The sequence below is a fragment of the Eptatretus burgeri genome, chromosome 4 (assembly GCF_056783735.1).
Source record: "Eptatretus burgeri isolate ZD-2024b chromosome 4, Ebu_testis_v1, whole genome shotgun sequence".
Classification (NCBI taxonomy): Eukaryota; Metazoa; Chordata; class Myxini; order Myxiniformes; family Myxinidae; genus Eptatretus; species Eptatretus burgeri.
Window position 1 is genome coordinate 32,595,943 of NC_140964.1, and position 20,090 is coordinate 32,616,032.

The 20,090-nt window shown below is 49.4% G+C and overlaps 2 protein-coding genes across 5 annotated transcripts in view; both read left to right on the plus strand.

Moving 5' to 3' along the window:
• The window catches only part of LOC147027752 (ELKS/Rab6-interacting/CAST family member 1-like), a 434,885-nt gene extending 429,352 nt beyond the window's left edge, over positions 1-5,533 (plus strand). For all 4 annotated transcript variants that reach the window (XM_085877320.1, XM_085877319.1, XM_085877324.1 and 1 more), the window contains one exon: positions 3,564-5,533. In XM_085877320.1, coding sequence (XP_085733446.1) covers positions 3,564-3,701 — 138 coding nt within the window. In that variant the 3' untranslated portion in view covers positions 3,702-5,533. The remainder of the gene's footprint in view (positions 1-3,563) is intronic.
• Positions 5,534-12,622: 7,089 nt separating this feature from the next.
• Positions 12,623-20,090, plus strand: part of LOC147027755 (protein Wnt-5a-like) — a 101,216-nt gene continuing 93,748 nt past the window's right edge. The window contains exon 1 of the mRNA XM_085877326.1: positions 12,623-12,778. Within this exon, the coding sequence (XP_085733452.1) occupies positions 12,638-12,778 (141 nt within the window). The 5' untranslated portion in view covers positions 12,623-12,637. The remainder of the gene's footprint in view (positions 12,779-20,090) is intronic.

Genomic DNA, 20,090 nt, shown 5'->3' on the forward strand with positions numbered 1-20,090 from the left:
TATTTATTTATTTTACTTCCTTTCCTCCAGTCCATCTCTCTCTCTCTCTCTCTCTCTCTCTCTCTCTCTCTCTCTCTCTCTCTCTCTCTCTCTCTCTCTCTCTCTCTCTCTCTCTCTCTCTCTCTCTCTCTCTCTCTCTCTCTCTCTCTCTCTCTCTCTCTCTCTCTCTCTCTCTCTCTCTCTCTCTCTCTCTCTCTCTCTCTCTCTCTCTCTCTCTCTCTCTCTCTCTCTCTCTCTCTCCTTCTCTCTCTCCTTCTCTCTCTCCCTTCTCTCTCTCCCTTCTCTCTCTCCCTTCTCTCTCTCCCTTCTCTCTCTCCCTTCTCTCTCTCCCTTCTCTCTCTCCCTTCTCTCTCTCCCTTCTCTCTCTCCTTCTCTCTCTCCCTTCTCTCTCTCCCTTCTCTCTCTCCTTCTCTCTCTCCCTTCTCTCTCTCCCTTCTCTCTCTCCCTTCTCTCTCTCCCTTCTCTCTCTCCCTTCTCTCTCTCCCTTCTCTCTCTCCCTTCTCTCTCTCCCTTCTCTCTCTCCCTTCTCTCTCTCCCTTCTCTCTCTCCCTTCTCTCTCTCCCTTCTCTCTCTCCCTTCTCTCTCTCCCTTCTCTCTCTCCCTTCTCTCTCTCCTTCTCTCTCTCCCTTCTCTCTCTCCCTTCTCTCTCTCCCTTCTCTCTCTCCTTCTCTCTCTCCCTTCTCTCTCTCCCTTCTCTCTCCCTTCTCTCTCTCCTTCTCTCTCTCCCTTCTCTCTCTCCCTTCTCTCTCTCCCTTCTCTCTCTCCCTTCTCTCTCTCCTTCTCTCTCTCCCTTCTCTCTCTCCCTTCTCTCTCCCTTCTCTCTCTCCCTTCTCTCTCTCCCTTCTCTCTCTCCCTTCTCTCTCTCCCTTCTCTCTCTCCCTTCTCTCTCTCCCTTCTCTCTCTCCCTTCTCTCTCTCCCTTCTCTCTCTCTCTCTCTCTCTCTCTCTCTCTCTCTCCCTTCTCTCTCTCCCTTCTCTCTCTCCCTTCTCTCTCTCCCTTCTCTCTCTCCCTTCTCTCTCTCCTTCTCTCTCTCCCTTCTCTCTCTCCCTCTCTCTCTCTCTCTCTCTCTCTCTCTCTCTCTCTCTCTCTCTCCCCTCTCTCTCTCTCTCTCTCTCTCTCTCCCCCTCTCTCTCTCCGCCTCTCTCTCTCTCCCCCTCTCTCTCTCTCTCTCTCTCTCTCATCCGCTCTCTCATTCCTCTAACCCTCTCCAAAGCTCCTCCAAGAAGTATGCATATTCCAATAACTCCATCCTGGTTAAACTCCCAAAATCCAGGTTTATCCCCAAACTCCACTCTTTCATTTCTCTTCTCCCATTTGTTGAACTGCCTTCATGAAACTATTCAATCCAACCCTTCCCTCCAGGGTTCTAAACAAAGCAGTCTACTACCATTAATGTCATGCTCCATCCCAACTTGAAATCTTTTCTTCCAGCAAACTGTTTTCTCTCTGTGTCTGTCTGTCTTGTCTCTCTGTGTCTGTCTTCCTCTCATTCTCTCTATTCTCTTCTCTTCTCTTCTCTCTTTCTTTCTTTCTTTCTTTCTCTCTCTCTCTCTCTCTCTCTCTCTCTCTCTCTCTCTCTCTCTCTCTCTCTCTCTCTCTCTCTCTCTCTCTCTCTCCCCCCCTATTTTCTGTTCATTAATTCCTTTGTATGTTTTGTCCAACTGTAGTTGCGTTACCTGACTGTCAGTATATTGCCTTTTCCCCTCTGGCTCTTCCATGAGACTCATTCGTGTATAAAAATAAAATAAAATTAGCAAAGTTGGAAGTTGATTTCTGATATATTGTTACGGTTGTGGAAATTCACAGAGCACCATATAGGTCCTTAGATCAGTTATGTCGATAAGTCTGTGTTCAGATAGATTTCCCCACCGATGTCAAAGGGATTTATTTGTGTAACCAGGCTGTGATCTTTGAGTCAGCCGTTTTTCTTTTACTATCTTTATTTTGGACCAACCGCATTTCAACCACTACAACCGCCTTCACAACAACCACCTTCTCCACAACCGCCTTCACCACAATGACATCGCCTCGCCATCTCCTAAACCACATCTCAACAACGAACAGCATCGCCTCGCCTTCATCTCCGCAAACGCTGCCATCTTTGCGCCAGCGACGGCGAGTTCCCCACGAACGGCATCACCGCCGACAGACGCAGCGGTTCCCTGTTAGGATGGGGGCCAGTGATTTCCACAACGTCCGCGTGGGGCAGATGATCTCTGCCACGTCCGCTCTCTCCGAGCTTCACATCGAAATCGGATCAAAAGATCGAAAGGGGCGGAGCCGGCGGGGGGTCAGAGGTGAGAGATCGGAGATCAAGACCTCGCCTCACGGACCCAATGTAAGGGCGCGCAGAGACGCCAAGCGAGGAGTTGTGTGGAGTCGCGTTGGGAGCTGGGTCAGTCTGGAGTCTGCAGTCGGTGAGGAGCTGGAGAGTGCGGAGGAGACGGGAGCCTGGAGCGCAGCCTGCCGTGCCGTGCCGAACTGTGGGTCGCTGGAGAGAGGCCGGAGAGGAGTCGCCAACCAGCGGCATAACGGTCCGAGGTTTTTGCTTGTATACGTGCATTGGTTGCATACATGACTGCATGACTGCTTACGTGTGTGTAATAAATGTCCTTGTGTAAATGTTGACCCGTTCGTTGCGTCCTTTCCCTAATTGAACTGCCATAATTGCATTCGAAATAATAGCTGGCTTTTTAATAGCCGATAATATAATCGGATCCGGTGGGGCTTGGCGATATACACCGCTCGGCAAATCGCAAATGGAGCGAGCTGCTTAGCGGCTCGTTTCCAAGCAGGCCCCGTTGAGGTACAGTCTCTTGGTAGTCTGCCCGCGCGATTAATTAGGTAAATCGACCATTCGGCGATCGGACCCTGTAATGCGCGGGTAGAGTATTGACAAGGCTGTGGTGTGATTAAAGATACACCCATAGCTGGATTTCGTTGGTGATCCGAAAGCTGCGACTAGGTTTGTCCGTTCAGTGGGCGAGAACGGCCGCCACTGGCTAGAAGCGGTCGCCGCATGCCGAGCAGGTGGGAAACTACAACAATATCTTGATACACTCCATATAATTATTTTGGATAACTATATTCCATTATCCCAGATTTCACAAGAAAAATACAAAATACAATTAGCCTAATCTCAAAAATATTCAACACTACAAAAAATGAAGTTGTACATGTCATGTGGGGATTTTCACATTTCAAGCAAATCTCATCTTGAGGCTAAAGGGTCTAATCACAACAATATCTTCAGTTAAGTCTTTGAAACAATGAGTTTTCTGACCCAAAACAAAAAACAAGGTTGGGCTGGAGCATTTTTCACGAGACTCAATCTCTCTCAGTTTCCGACTGTTTTGCGATTACAAAGGATGAAAAAAAATGTTAACCATATCAAGCCATTATTTTCAAGTATTGGATCTGGATATTCAATTCCCAACTCAGTCCTGGTCTGCATTCCAGGATATGCAGGTCAATTTACCATGCACACGACACAACTCTAATTCAAGTCACTGACTGGGGTCCTGCAACCCCACTCTTCTTATCCTCATCCCATGTGCTTGCAGGTGGCAGAGGAGCTTGAACGTGGACAGCAACGTGCAGCCTCACTCCAGGAACTCGCAAACTCACTGCTTCAACGCATTTCGGAACGCTGTCCCGACCTCCTCGAGCAGGTGGTGAGAGCCTTGGAGGAGGTCGAGTGAGGGGCGAACCTCAGAGTTTTCCATCATCGTATGGTTGGTCGGTGGCCGCTATTGAGACATCTTCTGCCAAGCCCCTGTTGTTGCTCCTAGATATTTTCCACTTGCTTGCACCAGTACTTGACTCCAATTTTTCTTGACCTCAAACTATAGGATCAAACTGAAATAGCATAGTTGGTCGCATTCTGAGAATCTTGAAAGGCCCACCACTGTGAGGAGCTCCAGCAGCTCTGCAACACGTCCACCCACCTGGTCTCAGCACAATCTGTGGCTTACGCTCGCAAAGCCATGAACCCTCACATTTATTGAGATATGCAAAAAACCCTTTCCTGCAAATAACTCTGGTGTCCTACCATAAACGAATTTGTTTATGGACCTGAAGATGGTGAAACAGACGAGGGTGGTGTAACATTATGCAGACCTCAGTTTCTCCACCTGAGTCGTCCTGGAACAGTTTGTACTCGGTGGCATTTGTGAAATTTTGTCAAATGGTATTTCAAACTCTATATCTGTTTCCTTGTTCCGCCCTTGAGACGGATGTTGAGTGAAGCCAAAAAACAAACACTAGGAGTACACGTTCTCCTGTGTCATCATTCATGTCGAATCGTGGGTAATCCTTCTGAACAAAGCCTAATTTTTGGAACTTTTTAAAAAACGGATACATCTTACAAGTCTTGCTTCGTGCTGGATCAGTATCCGTTTGTTCTCGTCGGTGTGGAAAATATCGTCGATGATGTAAAATTTTGTCAACGTGGACTTGCATGAAAGATGAGTACAATGTGCAATCGTGAAGTTGAAAGTTATCTTTGCCATCTGGGAAGCATGATGGAGCAAGGTGTATCTTTATATCATAATGGTTTGCGGCAAATGTCGATATCGATAATTGCGTACTTTTGTGATAAGGTGTACCGCCGCAAACCTGGCCGCGACCTCAGTGGCAACGTCGTGATCTCAATGCCTTTCCGTGCTATGCACAAGTCGACCGTATTGCGATTTGTTTTCTAACTTCACAATTGCAGTGGTGGTGATGGTGGTGGTGGTGGTGGTGGTGGGGGAAGAGGAGGGAGGAGGAAGGGTTGGGGGTTTGGTGGGAGGTGGGGTGAAAAAAACAAAAACTCAACCTTATAGTGTGCCAAGTGAAATGTCCAGTGTGTTTAAAAGTGCGAATGTATACCATGGCCCTGCTTGTTTAATATAGTATTCTATTCTGATGTTATTGTATCGTACAAATGGAGGAAGGCTCTTTAAATTTATTGTGTAGGCTTGTCGAAAAAGCATGTTATAAACTTTTATGCTGTTAACTATCTCTCAACGTCTCACTTGCAATCGAGTCGTCATGACGTCGACAGCCAAGAGTACGTGTTTCAACTTTGCTTATGCTCCACATGCGGTTGCAGATTCTATGCTGAACCGGGGTCAGGGCTGGTCTTTTTGGGGGTTTATCATTCATCAGGTGTTCTGTTCTTGTGAAATAATTGTTAGAATATACGAGTTCGCTTTTTTGTTTTCCTATTCTCTCTTTGTGCTCTTTCTTGTTTTCCAAACATTTTATACTTCTTTTGTGACGTTGCAATCGATTCTTTCTTGTCTTTTTATCCTCTCCTTTCGTCCTCTTCATTTTCGCTCTTTTCTTTCTCTTCTCTGTCATCTTTTCTTTCCTTTATCCATTTGCTCCTCTTTCCCCCTTTTTCACTTTCTCTGATTTTTTTTTAATTTATTTTATTTTAATCCAGTTATCTCCTTTAACTCAAGAGAAGGGCTCACTTCTGCTCACACTGTAACGTCAAACAATGACGATTTTCGAAACTGGGATTAAACTTTACTTTTGTTGAAAACTTTCGTGGCTTTTTGTGCTTCATTTTCCACCTCTTGTTGCCTCGGGTGCCATTTGCCTTCGGCTGATTCTTACTCGGTCTGACAAAACAGATTGCACGACGATATATTGCTTAACATATCTTCGAATATCGATATCTTCGATATTCGACAAGGTTTAATTTTGTCTTGTGCCGAATGTGCCTTGTGGAACACTATCGAGCTAGATTTTATCATTGGATACATTAGTAGGGAAGACAAGCAGGGAGCTTAGAGGTACGTATCTGCACTCACTTTTGAGCTTTCTATCCTGGGTTCGAATCTCGACCCAGCTATAAACTCTTCTCTTGGTATTTCACAGCCAGGGTGATAGATACACCAGTGTGTGTGTGCCATTCTTGGAATGTACATCAAACTGAGGACCTGTATGCCAGCACTGGTTGGTGGTGGACCTTAAAGATCCCACGGTGTCTTTCATGAAGAGTGGGCGAGTTATCAGTGGCACCCTGAACAAATTACAAATTCCTGCCAAGACTACGATTAGCAAGTGGTCTGGTCTTCTTGGTGGTTCCTTAACACCAGGTTACATTGCTTGCTATCACAGTGTGGTTGCTGTCTGGGCAGCAGCTTCTACACGATGAAGAAACCAGTCAAATGTCAGACCTGGCAGCAAGTTCGGTAAAAACATGGGCTACAAATGTTACCCCCCCCCAACCCTGCATAAGGTGGGAATAATTGGGGCCGTTAATGAAGAAGATATATATTCTTATGAACCATACTCCATGAGAGCGTCGGTGCTGCTGAAGCAATTCAAGCAGCACTTTGGCAAGGGTTACGCTGGGTGGTTTGCCATTGTCTTCCCAGCAGTAGTTAGGGCAGGAATTTGTAATTTGTTCAGGGTGCCGGCGATAGTTTGTATACTCTTCGCAAAGAACGCCGTGGGTTCTTTAACGTCCACCAACAAATGTTGGCAGATGGGATGCTCAGTTTAATGTACATCCAAGGAGATATCCAAAAGTATATTTTGAATGAATATATATATATATATATATATATATATATATATATATATATATATATATATATATATATATATATATATATATATATATATATATACTAGCTGGAGTACCCGGCGTTTCCCGGGCGGAAAAAATAGGAGTAAAAAAAAGGGGTAAATTGTGGTGCTTAATATATATCACATTTATATATCACATTTAATTTGGACACATTTCATATTTCTTTGTCATTGTCAGCGTTCGTCATCAGTGTTCCAGTGCCTCGGGGTAGACCACATTGTGTGTCTGACTGTTGGGTGCCAGGATGCTGAGCTTCACTGCGCTGCTGGTCCGAGAGGCAGCCACATACAGTTGGCCGAGGGAGAAGCACGGGACAGAGAGGTCAACACCGATTGCCTTGTACATCTGACCTTGAGCCTTGTTGATCGTCATCGCAAAGCATGGCTTGCAGGAAAAATGGAGTCGGAGAAACTGGAAGGGCAGCTCTGAGTCGGACGGAATGATCCTCGGCAGTAGGACGACTTCTCCTTTGGTCCACAGGAGATGGTGGCCTCAATGACATTGGCGTATGATTCAGCGTGTGCCATTGGTGGTCTTGGGTGGTTCCATGTTTTGCAGGATCATGATGGGCACACCGAGTTTCAGCTTGAAGAGGTGTGGTGGCGTTCCTGACAGCTCGAGAGAATTGAGCAGCTCAACAGGGTGACTGCGTCCTCGTCGCAGATGGCACTGTCCACAGACTTGTATATCCTCTCATCGCCGGGGAACTCTTCCATGAGCCAGTTGTTGAGCTGGTTGACATTGATGTTCAGCGGAGGAAGAGAATTGCACACTCAGCCAGCCATTCAGACCTGACTCCATTTGTGGTCAAGCAAGGGTAGACCATCCTTGAGCTCCTCCAGTGTGGAGACGACCTTGCCCAGTCCAGGAGGAATTGCGATCATGTCTGGTTCGGCCGCCAATAGGATCTGTCTATTGCCAATTTCTAGGAGCAGTTTGGAGAAGTGGGTGGCCCCTTCATTGCCAGACAGGTGAGCTTGCATGTTGGTGGTCAGGTGCTTGACAGTCACATGGCGCCACAGATGGGACATCTTCAGGCTGACGTTGACAATGTTGGATCTGGTGCCTCTCGACCACTGGAAGGATCTTCTGGAAGTCTCCGCAGAGCAGTGTGGGGGTGCCTGCCTTGGGTTGTTCGACTCCTGTGATGTCCTGCAGTGTGCGGTCTACAGCTTCATAGGCTGACTTGTGAGTGATCGGGGCCTCATCCACAATGATGGCAGCAGCACTCTTGATGACCTTGACCAATGCTATTCCACGCTTGATGTTGCATGTTGGCTGCTCTTTGAGGTGCGTGTCAAGTGGGATCTTGAAGGTGCCGTGCAGCGTTCGTCCTCCCTGGTGTAGTGTTGTGGCAATTCCACTGGACGCAGTAGAAAGAGCAATCTTGCCTCCTGAGTGAATCTTTTTCAGTATCGTGTTGAGGACGAAGCTCTTGCCTGTGCCTCCCGGTGCATCGAGGAAGATGATGTTGCTGCTCCTGTTGCCATTGATGACGCTACATTGCTGTACCACTTCAAGGACTGCAATATAGACCTGACGCTGGTCATCTGTCAGGTGCTGTTGGAGATCATCAGCCTGGACAGCCAACTGCTCTTGGTTGTAGTCCACTTCCCTGAAGTACTCTTTCTTGAGTCTATCTTCTGTGCCCTTTTCTATTGTAGGTAGGTCATACGAACTGAGATGATGCCACCCATCATGATAACCTTGTCCTCGAGGGAGCAAAGTGCAAGGTTGGAGACCCCCTCGTTGTAGTCAGCATCAGGATTGCTAACATTGTGATGGTGCTGGAACAGGTAGTCTTCAGAGAGGACGTCACGGAAATGATCCCAGAGTGTGCGTGGATTGCTAGGGAAACAGGTGGTGAGGATGACTGCCATGAGACTCCTGAGGTTTGGTGCAGACTGGCTGATGCCTGCCTCAGACTGGCTGATGCCTGCCTCCTCCATAGCAAGGTGGAGGTGTTGGTCATTTTCCAGGAGTCCCCTTGCGAGACAGGCTTCACGGAAGGACAATTCCTGGCCATCCACAGTTCTTAGAGCAGTGAAGGAGGAGGGGCCACAGACTTCAGTCAGGAGAAGTCGAACGTAGTAACAGTCACCCTGCCTCGGACTGATGCTGTAGATGCGGCCAATTGCCGGAGCCTTCCAGATTGCATGTGGACCTTCGACCACCTGTCCTCGCTTGCGGTGGGCCCACTTCTTGCGTGACTTGTGCCACGTGTAGTAGTCGGGCACCTCGTGGTATTTGAGCATCTTGGCAAAATCATCATGACTGCAGAGGTCAAAGAAGGCAGTTCAGCAAGGGAAGAAGGGCAGGAGAGGACTCAAGGATGACATTGCCATCGCTGCAGCACACACCCTTGGTTTCTCCCTTGAACTTGTAAGCAGAGCAGTGGGTGCAGACTTTTTCCATTCAGCCGATGTCTGCATGAGTTGTTGGGTCAGCCGGATCATACGTGAATGCCACCCTGTTGGTATTGTTGTGGTCTTTTGCTCGTGCTTCTGCAGTGTGGTGACGCATTGCCTCAAATCTTGCATCACACTCTTGCTCAGTCTCATTTGCTCTCCGCTGTTGTTGCCGATAAGCCTGTTCATTTAGCCTGGCTGATCGCTCCTCTTCAGTCTCTTTTTGTCGCTGCTGCTGTTGCCGCTGTGTCTGTTCATTTTAAATCAACCTCAAAATAATATCCAACTTCAGCTTCATCCAATTCTTTTTGAGAGGAGACAACAATAACTTGTAAAACTTTTTCATAATGTTTTTCTTTAACCCATTTAAGTTTTCCATCAGGTAAAGATTGAGACATAACCCACCCATACAAATTGTTAGCATCATAATACATCAGGTAAGAGTTGTCCTCATTCTTCTTATCATCAGGAAGATATTTGTTATTTGCTTTGGCATATCTCTTGGAACATACTTGAGATATTCCTCCTCTTTTAGCCTTCTCTATCATTAAAAGCATATCTATATCACTGATTAATTCCAAATTCTGTTTTGTCATTTTTAGCTCGCCTGTTCGAAGAACAGAGAGCTATAGAGGTACCACCGGCGTGAGCGTCAGCGTGAGCGTGAGCGTGAGCGTCAGCATGTTAAAGTTTTTGGTGCAAGTTATTTTTTCCTTTCTAATGGTTTTATCTATCGCACTATTTTTATACGCCCAATATATATATATATATATATATATATATATATATATATATATATATATATATATATATATATATATATATATATATATATATATATATATATATATATATATATATTGTTGTGGTTACCAAATTCGCAAACCACCATTCAGGTCCCTTAGGTGAGGTATCTCGGTAAGTGCATGTGTAGTTAGGCCCAAACCCGTTGTCTAGTGGGAATACATGTCATTTATGCGTGCTGCGACTCTTCAGGATAGCCGTTTGTCTTTCACTATCTTTATTTTGGACCAACCGCCATGATTACCACCACAACCACAACATCAACCACCAACCACAACGCCGCTTCACCACAACCGCCACGACCTTCACGTCACACCTCGCAACCGTAGCATCGCCACCGTTCTTGCCCCGCTGTGGGTACCGGTGTTGGATTCGTGCAGAGCGCGCGTCGAACAGCGTGTACAAAATCACGGATTTTGTGCTTCAAAAACGGATCAAAAACGACACACGCCCACTTTTTGCCGTCCAATCGGTGAGCGAGGGGCGATTTGGCCCCGCCTCCAGAACGATCGATATATGCAAATTTGTGGATCAAAAAGCCTTCACGCCCACTTTTTCTCGGGCCAATGGGGAGCGAGGTGAAAGGTCAAAGGGAGGGGGTCAAAGGCGAAGCTACGGGGGGGATAAAAGGACCGTGTTCGTCAGTCAGAGCGGTGTGGAAGTCTGGAGCCCGAAGCCTGCAGTAGCTGGAGAAGCTGAAGAGAGTCGAACGAGGAGAGCCCAAAGAAGAGTCCAGGGTGGAGAGTCCAGAGGCGGAGAGGCGGCAGCGGCGAAGGCAGACGAGGGGGTGCTCGCGACGGTGCCGGGAGCTGCACGCCCGAGGAAGGCCGGCAGCGCGACCTGGCCGAGGTGGAGACGCACACCAGGGATAATAAAGATCCTCTATACCCCGAGCATCAGCAACCCCCTCCTGTTTCCCCCCGCGCTGAGATAGTGCGACCAAGGGGGCCCCTTTCCCACCCCCTGCCAGACACTGTCCGCGAGGCCCGCGGAGTGAGGCGCCATCGCCGCTCCGCGTCTCATCACCAGACGGGTAGGCGCGACCCGGTCTCGGCCTCAGGCCCGCCTCATTCTTGGGGGTATTTCTTTTCCTTGGTTTTGGGTATGTGTTGTCGGCGCCGTCTGTGAAGTAGAATTGTGTGGGTGTTGCCGTGTGCTCGGTAGTCGGTATTAGCTCTGCATTGTTTTCGCTTTTATATTTGCTTTTTGTGTAAATGGAATTGTGTTTTCTTTTTTTTGTGTGCTTTTGGTGGAATTGTATTTGTGTGCTTCCCGTGTGCCGCGAATAAATGTGCTTTATTGTTGAACTGTTCTCCCGCTTCGCTTCGTCTTTTCCTCCATTGAATCCTCATCTTGCTTCACGTAAAGGGTTGGGAGTGGGCTGAATACGCCCGACACTAATCGAACCGTCGAGGTCGACGATAACACCGCTCGGTTATTCTGATAGTACGGAACGGGTCGCTTAAGTGGCCCGTGTCCGAAGTCGACCTGCGGCGAGGTGCGATCGCCCGGTCTACCCTCCGCGTGGGTACTTAGGTAGGTCGAATTTGGCGAGCAACCCTATCCCACGCGGGGGCTGATTGGCTCGATCGCGGTGAGACCGAAAGGTCCACCCGTGACTGGTTCCCGGCGTTAGTCCGAGAGGGTCACGACTGGATTGTCCGTCCGGTGGGCGACATGCCGCGATTCGAGTTACGTGGCCGTCAGCACGCCGGCGGGCGCGAAATCCGCAACACTGGTGTCAGGAGTGGGATACAAATTCAGCGCCCTCCTTGCGGCACTGGTATCGGAGAACAGGAAAACGGGCTCTCCTGTCTCCGGCTAAATTCACGGGAATCGGTCCAGGGGTGAGAGAAGCGACCCCCGATTCCCTCCAAATTACGAACGAGCGAAATTAACCCTTCACGAGAAGCAAGATGGCGTCTCAAGGCGAGCGGGTGCCGGGTGGATTAGGTATGTGTAATAGTAATGTAGAATCCATGGCTCAGGACGGGATCACCGTGCAAGAGAAACCCGTACCAGAAGGTTGGGAAAGGCATCGATGCCGTTCATCTGGTCGGTTTTTTTATTATAACTCCACCACTAAATGTAGTCAGTGGGAGTGGCCAGGGCAGGTGACAATGCGACAGATTATGGAACTCGTGCAGAGCATAATTGACGGAATGAAAGAAGGGAACAACGAAATGAAGAGAAATACGCAACAAATGGAAAATAAAAAAATGGATGGAAACGCACTCGAAGCGAAAAACCAATTAAAAGAAAGCCAGGAGGAGACAGAGGAGGGATTGAAGGTCGAAACGGTGGAGTGTGAGAAAAGACTTCAAGACATGAAGAGAGTTGATAAGCTGGGACTGGAGGGAAAAACGGAGACAGAGGAACTGGGAAGACGGGTAGAAAACCACAAGCGCAAGCCGGAAGAACAGTTAGAAGCCAAAGCAAAGTCTGAGTGTGCGGAGATGAGAAAGGAATTGGAAAAGAAAGTTTCTGAGTTACAGAAACACCAAAACAAAGAGAGGGAACTACAAAACGAACTGAGAGTGTTAAAAGAGGAAAGGAAGAGAACGGAAAATGAAACTTTAAGAAACCACACTGTACAGATCGAACAGCTGGAAGCGAAGGCCAGACTAAAGAATGAGGAACAAGAAAGAGTAATGAAGGAAGAACGAATGAGACAGGAGAAAGAAATCAGTCAGTTGAAAGAAATGACGAGATTGCAGAAGGAGGAACAAGAAAGACAGTGGAATAGAAAACTGAAAGAGTATGAATTTGAAATTGAACAACTAAAACGGAGGGAGAACGAACAGCTAATGGGGCTCAGAGAGAAAGAACGACTCAGATGGGAAAGGAAAAGGAACCAGGAAGAGACAGAAAAAGGAACCAGGAGAGAAAATGTATAGAGACCCAGTGCGAGCACCTGGATGGCCTCCTCCAGGAACGAGGGGAGGGAGTCTGCCCCCTTGAGGCGGATCACGACCAGGTGAGTTCGGTCGTGCTTTGCGAGGTTGAGAGGACGGGTGCTGTGGACGGGTGCACGGAGAGCTTGGGGGGTATAGAGGCCCCGGAGACCCTTGTGGGGACACAAATCCCCAGTGTGGTTGTCCCTGTGTGTGTGGTGCAAGGTGTGAGTGCGTCCCCGTGTGTGGAAGCGACCCCGTGTGTGAGTGGTGTGGTGGCGATGGAGCCAGAGTACGTGCTTCCCAGCACGCCGTGCGTGGGTGAGGCACCGTGTGTGAGTGAGGCCGTGTGTGTGAGTGAAACGGCCAGTATGAGTGAGGCACCACGTGTGAGTGGTGTGGTGGCGATTGTGCCGGTGTACGTGCTTCCCAGCACACGGTGTATGGATGAGGCACCGCGGTTGAGTGCCCCCGCGTGTATGAGTGAGGGACGTTGTGTGGAAGAGACCGCGTGTGTGAGTGTCGCCGTGTGTATGAGTGAGGTACCGCGGGTGAGTGCCCCCGCGTGTATGAGTGAGGCACGGTGTGTGGATGAGGCACAGCGGTTGAGTGCCCTCGCGTGCGTGGGTGAGGCACCGCGGGTGAGTGCCCCCGCGCGAGTGAATGGAGCACCACGTGTGAGTAGTATGGTTTGTGTGAGTAGTGAGGCACGCGTGAGTGAACGGCCGTGTGCAAGGTCGCTGTGTGCCAGGGAGACCGTGTGTGTGAGAGAGCGGTATGAGAGGGAGATGTCGGTCGGCATGCGGGAGCACGCAGCCGCGTCTCCCCGTGTGAATGTGATGGAGTGGACTGTGTGCGTCGTAACACGCAGGTGTGCGTGGGTCGAATGGCGACGACGACGGCGACAGAGGAGAGAAAGCCGAGTAGCGGCTGTAGTTGTTTCGTGGACCGTGCCGGGTTCACCCAGCAGTGAGCACGCGGTCCGTGCTGTGCAACGCACGAGACCACCACGTGCTCGCTTGCGAGAGTGAAGTCCCGGTCCGGAAACGCCAGCGGTGGATTTGCCGATCCCGCGGACGGACAAAGTTTAGGCAGGTAAACGGATTTGGACCGGACGGGTTCTCCACGCGATCGTGTGTGTTAAGCTCCAACGGGCAAAGCACATGTGTTCGCGTGGGGAACCCCTCGAGACGTGGGGCTTGTGTTTTTTTTTTGCGCACGGTGACGTCATGGCTGCACGTGTGGTTGGAATCCGGCAGGAGGGGTATCTCTGCCGGATGGTCCCGTCCAAGGAGGGACGAGGAACACGTGCAGCTGCATGACGTCACGGGCAGTTGCAAAGTGCGCGAGCTCTGAGTTGCCGCGCAGGTGCTGCGCATGAAAAAAAAAAAAAAAAAAAGGGGGCAAGCCTCACTTTCGGGTGCAAAGGATTCCTGGGCAAGGGGTGAAAGACCCCCTTACCCTGGGCACAGGATGAAAACTAGTTAGGGGGAAGGGTTAGCTTAGTTAGACCGACTCCATGGGGCAGGGGTAAGTCCTCATGGAGTCCGTGGAATGGATTAGGTAGAGGGATTTAGTGAGCTTTAGGTTGGGAAATAAAATGGGATTATTTTGGAGACAGAGACAGACTTTGGATGTGTAGAGGGGACGTAGTTTAGCTACGTAGGTTAAAAGGAACGTGCTGTAGTTTAAGGGACGACGTGGGAGCACGAGTTAGTTAGGGGATGTAGTTAGGAGGATGGCAGAGTTCAGCGGTGTGTGTGTTGAAGAGTTGTGAGGTGAGTACTTGTTGAGTGAGTGAGGCCAGCGGGTCTGTGTGAGTGGAGTGAATGGGGAATGCATGGTGCGATGAGTGATTGGGGGGAGGAGTGACTCCCGCCCAAGGGACCCCGGGGTAAGAGTAAAGTGAGTTAGCGGGGTTAGTCAAATTTACAAAACGGAGGTCGTTTTGCTGTTGGTGGGAATGTAGGCTCGAGACCCATTTGGAGGGGTGCAGGAGCCCTGTTGACGGGCTTGGGAGCGTGGCTGCGAAAGGTGAGTATCGCTGAGTGGGTACCCCGGGCACCAGGCTAGTCGGCCGTGGTAGGCCAAGGGCCCATGGGGGGCCGGGATAGAGTAGTGGGCACGGGTGCGCCTGCTTGGTGCGGGGCCCGGGGCGCCATTAGCCGCGTGGGCAGTGTTGCGGGCACGGGTGACCCTCCGAAAGAGGCCCGGGAGGCCGGCCTGCCACGTGTGCTTCAGGGGAGGTGCCATGGGGGCACTCCCGGTGTTAGGGAGCTGGTAGGCTCGGAGGCAGTGTAGTGCCCGGGGGTGCCATAGCGGGAGATTCGGCAGAGGGTCGTGCCTGCCAGAGAGAGCCACGTGTCCCAGCCAGGAGACCGTGTGAGGGCACGGAGAGAAAATTGGGGGGCGAGGCCCGAAATTGTGAGGACACCAACACAGGCGACGGGAATCTGGGTTGTTAGAACCAATAGTTTAAGCGAGAGGCGCTTGTTGAAAGCCCCGGGGTAGTTTAACTGTTAAATGGATAGGGTAGATTAGGAGATGTACCCCTCCGCACCATCCATCCCCTCACTCTCGTTGTGGGCCGCTGGACCCACTTTGGGTTAGATCGCCGAACTCTGGGGAGGCCATTCTGAGGCTTCGTTGGGCCTCGACACAGGACGTTAGCTCTCCCTTATTCCCCTCCGGGAAGGGAACGTAGGGGTTGGGAGTAGGCTAGGTGACAGGATAGGTTAGCCGAACAAGGACGATAAAGGGGGTTAGGGGACGATTTATAGTGGGGAAGTAAAAATAAAAAAAAACAACAAAAAAATAAGTTGGGGCTAAATTGTGGTTTGACAAATTAAGGGAGTGGGTATGTACAGTGACAGGCAAAGGCGATAGGTTGGGAGGGAGACAGGTAGGTAGGTCCAAGTGGCCAGCACCACCGCACTCCCTCCACCAACCTCCACTGAACGGCAAAAGCTGGCCAGCTTCATCTGCTGGCTGTGTGCTGCAAGGCCTGCGCCGGCCGGATCATCTGCAGCTGTGGTACTTCAAGGCCTGTGCCGGCCAGTTCATCTGCGGGCTGTGTTTGCCTGCAGCGGCCTTCTTCTGCAGGCTGTGTTTGCCTGCTCACCTTTGCCATGCCATGCCCACTGCCCATGTTCACCAGCCCCGTTCAATTTTGCTTTGCCCCCCCCCCCCTGTTCATTGCCATGTGCGCCAGGATCAAGGCAACAGTTTGCAAGCTGCGAGAACTGCCCTGTTGGCAGCTACAACACGGGCCTGCAGTGGCGGCCCGTGCACCGTGTTTGTGTTCATCCATCCATTCGTTGTGCTCATTGCGTGTGCCACTTGAGCTGGCACGAAGACTACGTTTGTGCGGCCCATGCACCGTTGCGGTTCACTGCGTTCAGTTCAAAAGGGAAGGCCTTGGACTGCGTGTGAGCAGCCAGCCACGTTCCCTGTCACCTGCATTGTTTGAGTCAGAGACTGCATGCGGGCAGCCTGGCTCCCTGCTAACTGCTTTCTTTTTGCAGAGTTCAATGATCCTGGGCCATGGTTTAGTGTAAAATTTGTAAGTTAAGGTTAAGATGTACTGTAAATATGAGTGCGCCCCCGGCATGTCTGTCAAGCGCCGGCAATTTTATTTAAGTCGTCCGTGTGAGTGAGTTTGTTTAGGTAGTTACGCAGCCCTCAGGTTATTTATTTTGGGGACACGAATACCATGAATGTCGCACTCAGGGATCCGTAGGTAAAATGTACTAGGGGAAAACTACACATGATGGCACACGAAAATTTGACGACTCGGGACGAGTCTGTAAAAAGGGGAGGGGGTAGTGTTGTGGTTACCAAATTCGCAAACCACCATTCAGGTCCCTTAGGTGAGGTATCTCGGTAAGTGCATGTGTAGTTAGGCCCAAACCCGTTGTCTAGTGGGAATACATGTCATTTATGCGTGCTGCGACTCTTCAGGATAGCCGTTTGTCTTTCACTATCTTTATTTTGGACCAACCGCCATGATTACCACCACAACCACAACATCAACCACCAACCACAACGCCGCTTCACCACAACCGCCACGACCTTCACGTCACACCTCGCAACCGTAGCATCGCCACCGTTCTTGCCCGCTGTGGGTACCGGTGTTGGATTCGTGCAGAGCGCGCGTCGAACAGCGCGTGTACAAAATCACGGATTTTGTGCTTCAAAAACGGATCAAAAACGACACACGCCCACTTTTGCCGTCCAATCGGTGAGCGAGGGGCGATTTGGCCCCGCCTCCAGAACGATCGATATATGCAAATTTGTGGATCAAAAGCCTTTCACGCCCACTTTTTCTCGGGCCAATGGGGAGCGAGGTGAAAGGTCAAAGGGAGGGGGTCAAAGGCGAAGCTACGGGGGGATAAAAGGACCGTGTTCGTCAGTCAGAGCGGTGTGGAAGTCTGGAGCCCGAAGCCTGCAGTAGCTGGAGAAGCTGAAGAGAGTCGAACGAGGAGAGCCAAAAGAAGAGTCCAGGGTGGAGAGTCCAGAGGCGGAGAGGCGGCAGCGGCGAAGGCAGACGAGGGGGTACTCGCGACGGTGCCGGGAGCTGCACGCCCGAGGAAGGCCGGCAGCGCGACCTGGCCGAGGTGGAGACGCACACCAGGGATAATAAAGATCCTCTATACCCCGAGCATCAGCAACCCCCTCCTGTTTCCCCCCGCGCTGAGATAGTGCGACCAAGGGGGCCCCTTTCCCACCCCCTGCCAGACACTGTCCGCGAGGCCCGCGGAGTGAGGCGCCATCGCCGCTCCGCGTCTCATCACCAGACGGGTAGGCGCGACCCGGTCTCGGCCTCAGGCCCGCCTCATTCTTGGGGGTATTTCTTTTCCTTGGTTTTGGGTATGTGTTGTCGGCGCCGTCTGTGAAGTAGAATTGTGTGGGTGTTGCCGTGTGCTCGGTAGTCGGTATTAGCTCTGCATTGTTTTCGCTTTTATATTTGCTTTTTGTGTAAATGGAATTGTGTTTTCTTTTTTTTTGTGTGCTTTTGGTGGAATTGTATTTGTGTGCTTCCCGTGTGCCGCGAATAAATGTGCTTTATTGTTGAACTGTTCTCCCGCTCGCTTCGTCTTTTCCTCCATTGAATCCTCATCTTGCTTCACGTAAAGGGTTGGTAGTGGGCTGAATACGCCCGATAATTAATCGAACCGTCGAGGTCGACGATAACACCGCTCGGTTATTCTGATAGTACGGAACGGGTCGCTTAAGTGGCCCGTGTCCGAAGTCGACCTGCGGCGAGGTGCGATCGCCCGGTCTACCCTCCGCGTGGGTACTTAGGTAGGTCGAATTTGGCGAGCAACCCTATCCCACGCGGGGGGCTGATTGGCTCGATCGCGGTGAGACCGAAAGGTCCACCCGTGACTGGTTCCCGGCGTTAGTCCGAGAGGGTCACGACTGGATTGTCCGTCCGGTGGGCGACGTGCCGCGATTCGAGTTACGTGGCCGTCAGCACGCCGGCGGGCGCGAAATCCGCAACAATATATATATATATATATATATATATATATATATATATATATATATATATATATATATGTATATGTATATATATATATATATATATATATATATATATATATATATGTATATATATATATTAAATACATATATATATAGCCTGGTGTTGGCGCAGTGGTTTGGGCAGCGGCTTGGGATCCAAAAGGTCCTGAGTTCAAGCCCCGTTGGGCCACTGAATTAATACACCAGGGGGTTGACTCAGCCTGTCATCCTTCCGAGGTCGGCGAAATGAGTACCAGTATACTGGGCCAGTGTATACCCCGGTTAAAATAGGTGTACCATATCCCTGTGTCGTAAGAGGTGACCAGGGTTGCGTCAGGAAGGGCATCCGGCGTAAAACGTGCCAAATCACTCTGCGGATCATACGGATGATCCGCTGTGGCGACCCCTAACGGGAGCAGCCGAAAGAAGAAGAAGATTATATATATATATATATATATATATATATATATATGTATATATGTGTGTATCGGGGCGTATAATGTGATACCTGTCGTCCATCTTTCTGTCTGTTTGTCTGTCCGTCCGTCCGTCCGTCCGTCCATCCATCCGTTCCTGTCCGCACTCTAACTCCCAAAGTTTTCAACTTTCACGTTTCATATTTGTTAAATAGGTACAGACTGTGGAGATGGTGTGTCGTGACATACGTTCATCATCTAAAGTGGTTGCCATGGCAACCAGGATGCTGTTTTCCATGTAGTCGCACAATTCTGTCTATACCTTCTTGTTCGGGCGTATATTGTGCTCACTTGCGCTCTTGTTACTGATTACAATATACAAATACATATATTGCTTTAAAATTATTTGGATCAGATTTCACTGCAATGCTTTATAAAAAATATTAATTATTAGACGAGTCTTTTAAAAACAATAAATGTATAAACAGGCGAGCATTGGGTGTCTTTGACACCAACTCTCTGGTTCACATAGCACTCCAAGCCAAACCCGGGGCTGTGTAATAGTGAACGCGGTCTAACCCATAAGAATTTTTATTATGACAGACTGTTCTAAAAGTTTCAAACACATCAGCCAATAACAATACATCAGTTTTAAGATACAAATCATGATATTCTCTAAGATTCTTTTCTTAAACTTCTCCCAAACCTTTTTAGCTTGTGTATAATCTCTATCGGAAATATGAGTTTTATTCAACTTGCCATGGAAACTTTTCCTTGAAGGAAGTTGTGTTTCTTTAAACTTCTCAAATTAATCCATGTAGTCATCCGGACATATTCCCTTTTGTGATAAGAGATCAATCTCTTCTTGATTTGAGAAATGTGATTTAAGATTCGGAAAGTTTTTAATATTTGATGCTCAGTTAGATAATGGACTTGCCATAAACTTGTATGTGTCAAGAAATCTGATATGGGTTATGGGGGAAGTATGAATTGTTTTTGTGAATGAGATGTATTTTTGATCTGTGTTAGGAATGGCAGAAATATCTCCAGATGTCTTTGAAAGTTCATTTATAAATAGATGTGTCATAGTGAGCGTTGTTGTGAAGAAAGACAGGAATAAAATTTGGAGGCTTGTAACTAAGATGACAACGGGAATGAGCTGGACCTCGATATTGTTGTGGGGCCGGGTCTCGGTGGCGAGCACGACCGCGAGAGGGAGCAGTGGAGTCGGCTCCACTGAACACACTGGAATTTAGGTCGTGACCCTCGGATAAGTCCGAAAGGCACAGGTCCCTTACAGGACCATGAATCGCCAATAATTCGACCGTGTGGGGTAGGGTTAGTTGCCAAACTTCAATATACCTAAGTACCCACGCGGCAAAGCTACCAGGGAATTTACACCCTCGACAGACCTCAAGCGGGACGAGCCGTTACCATGCCCGAACCGTGTGTA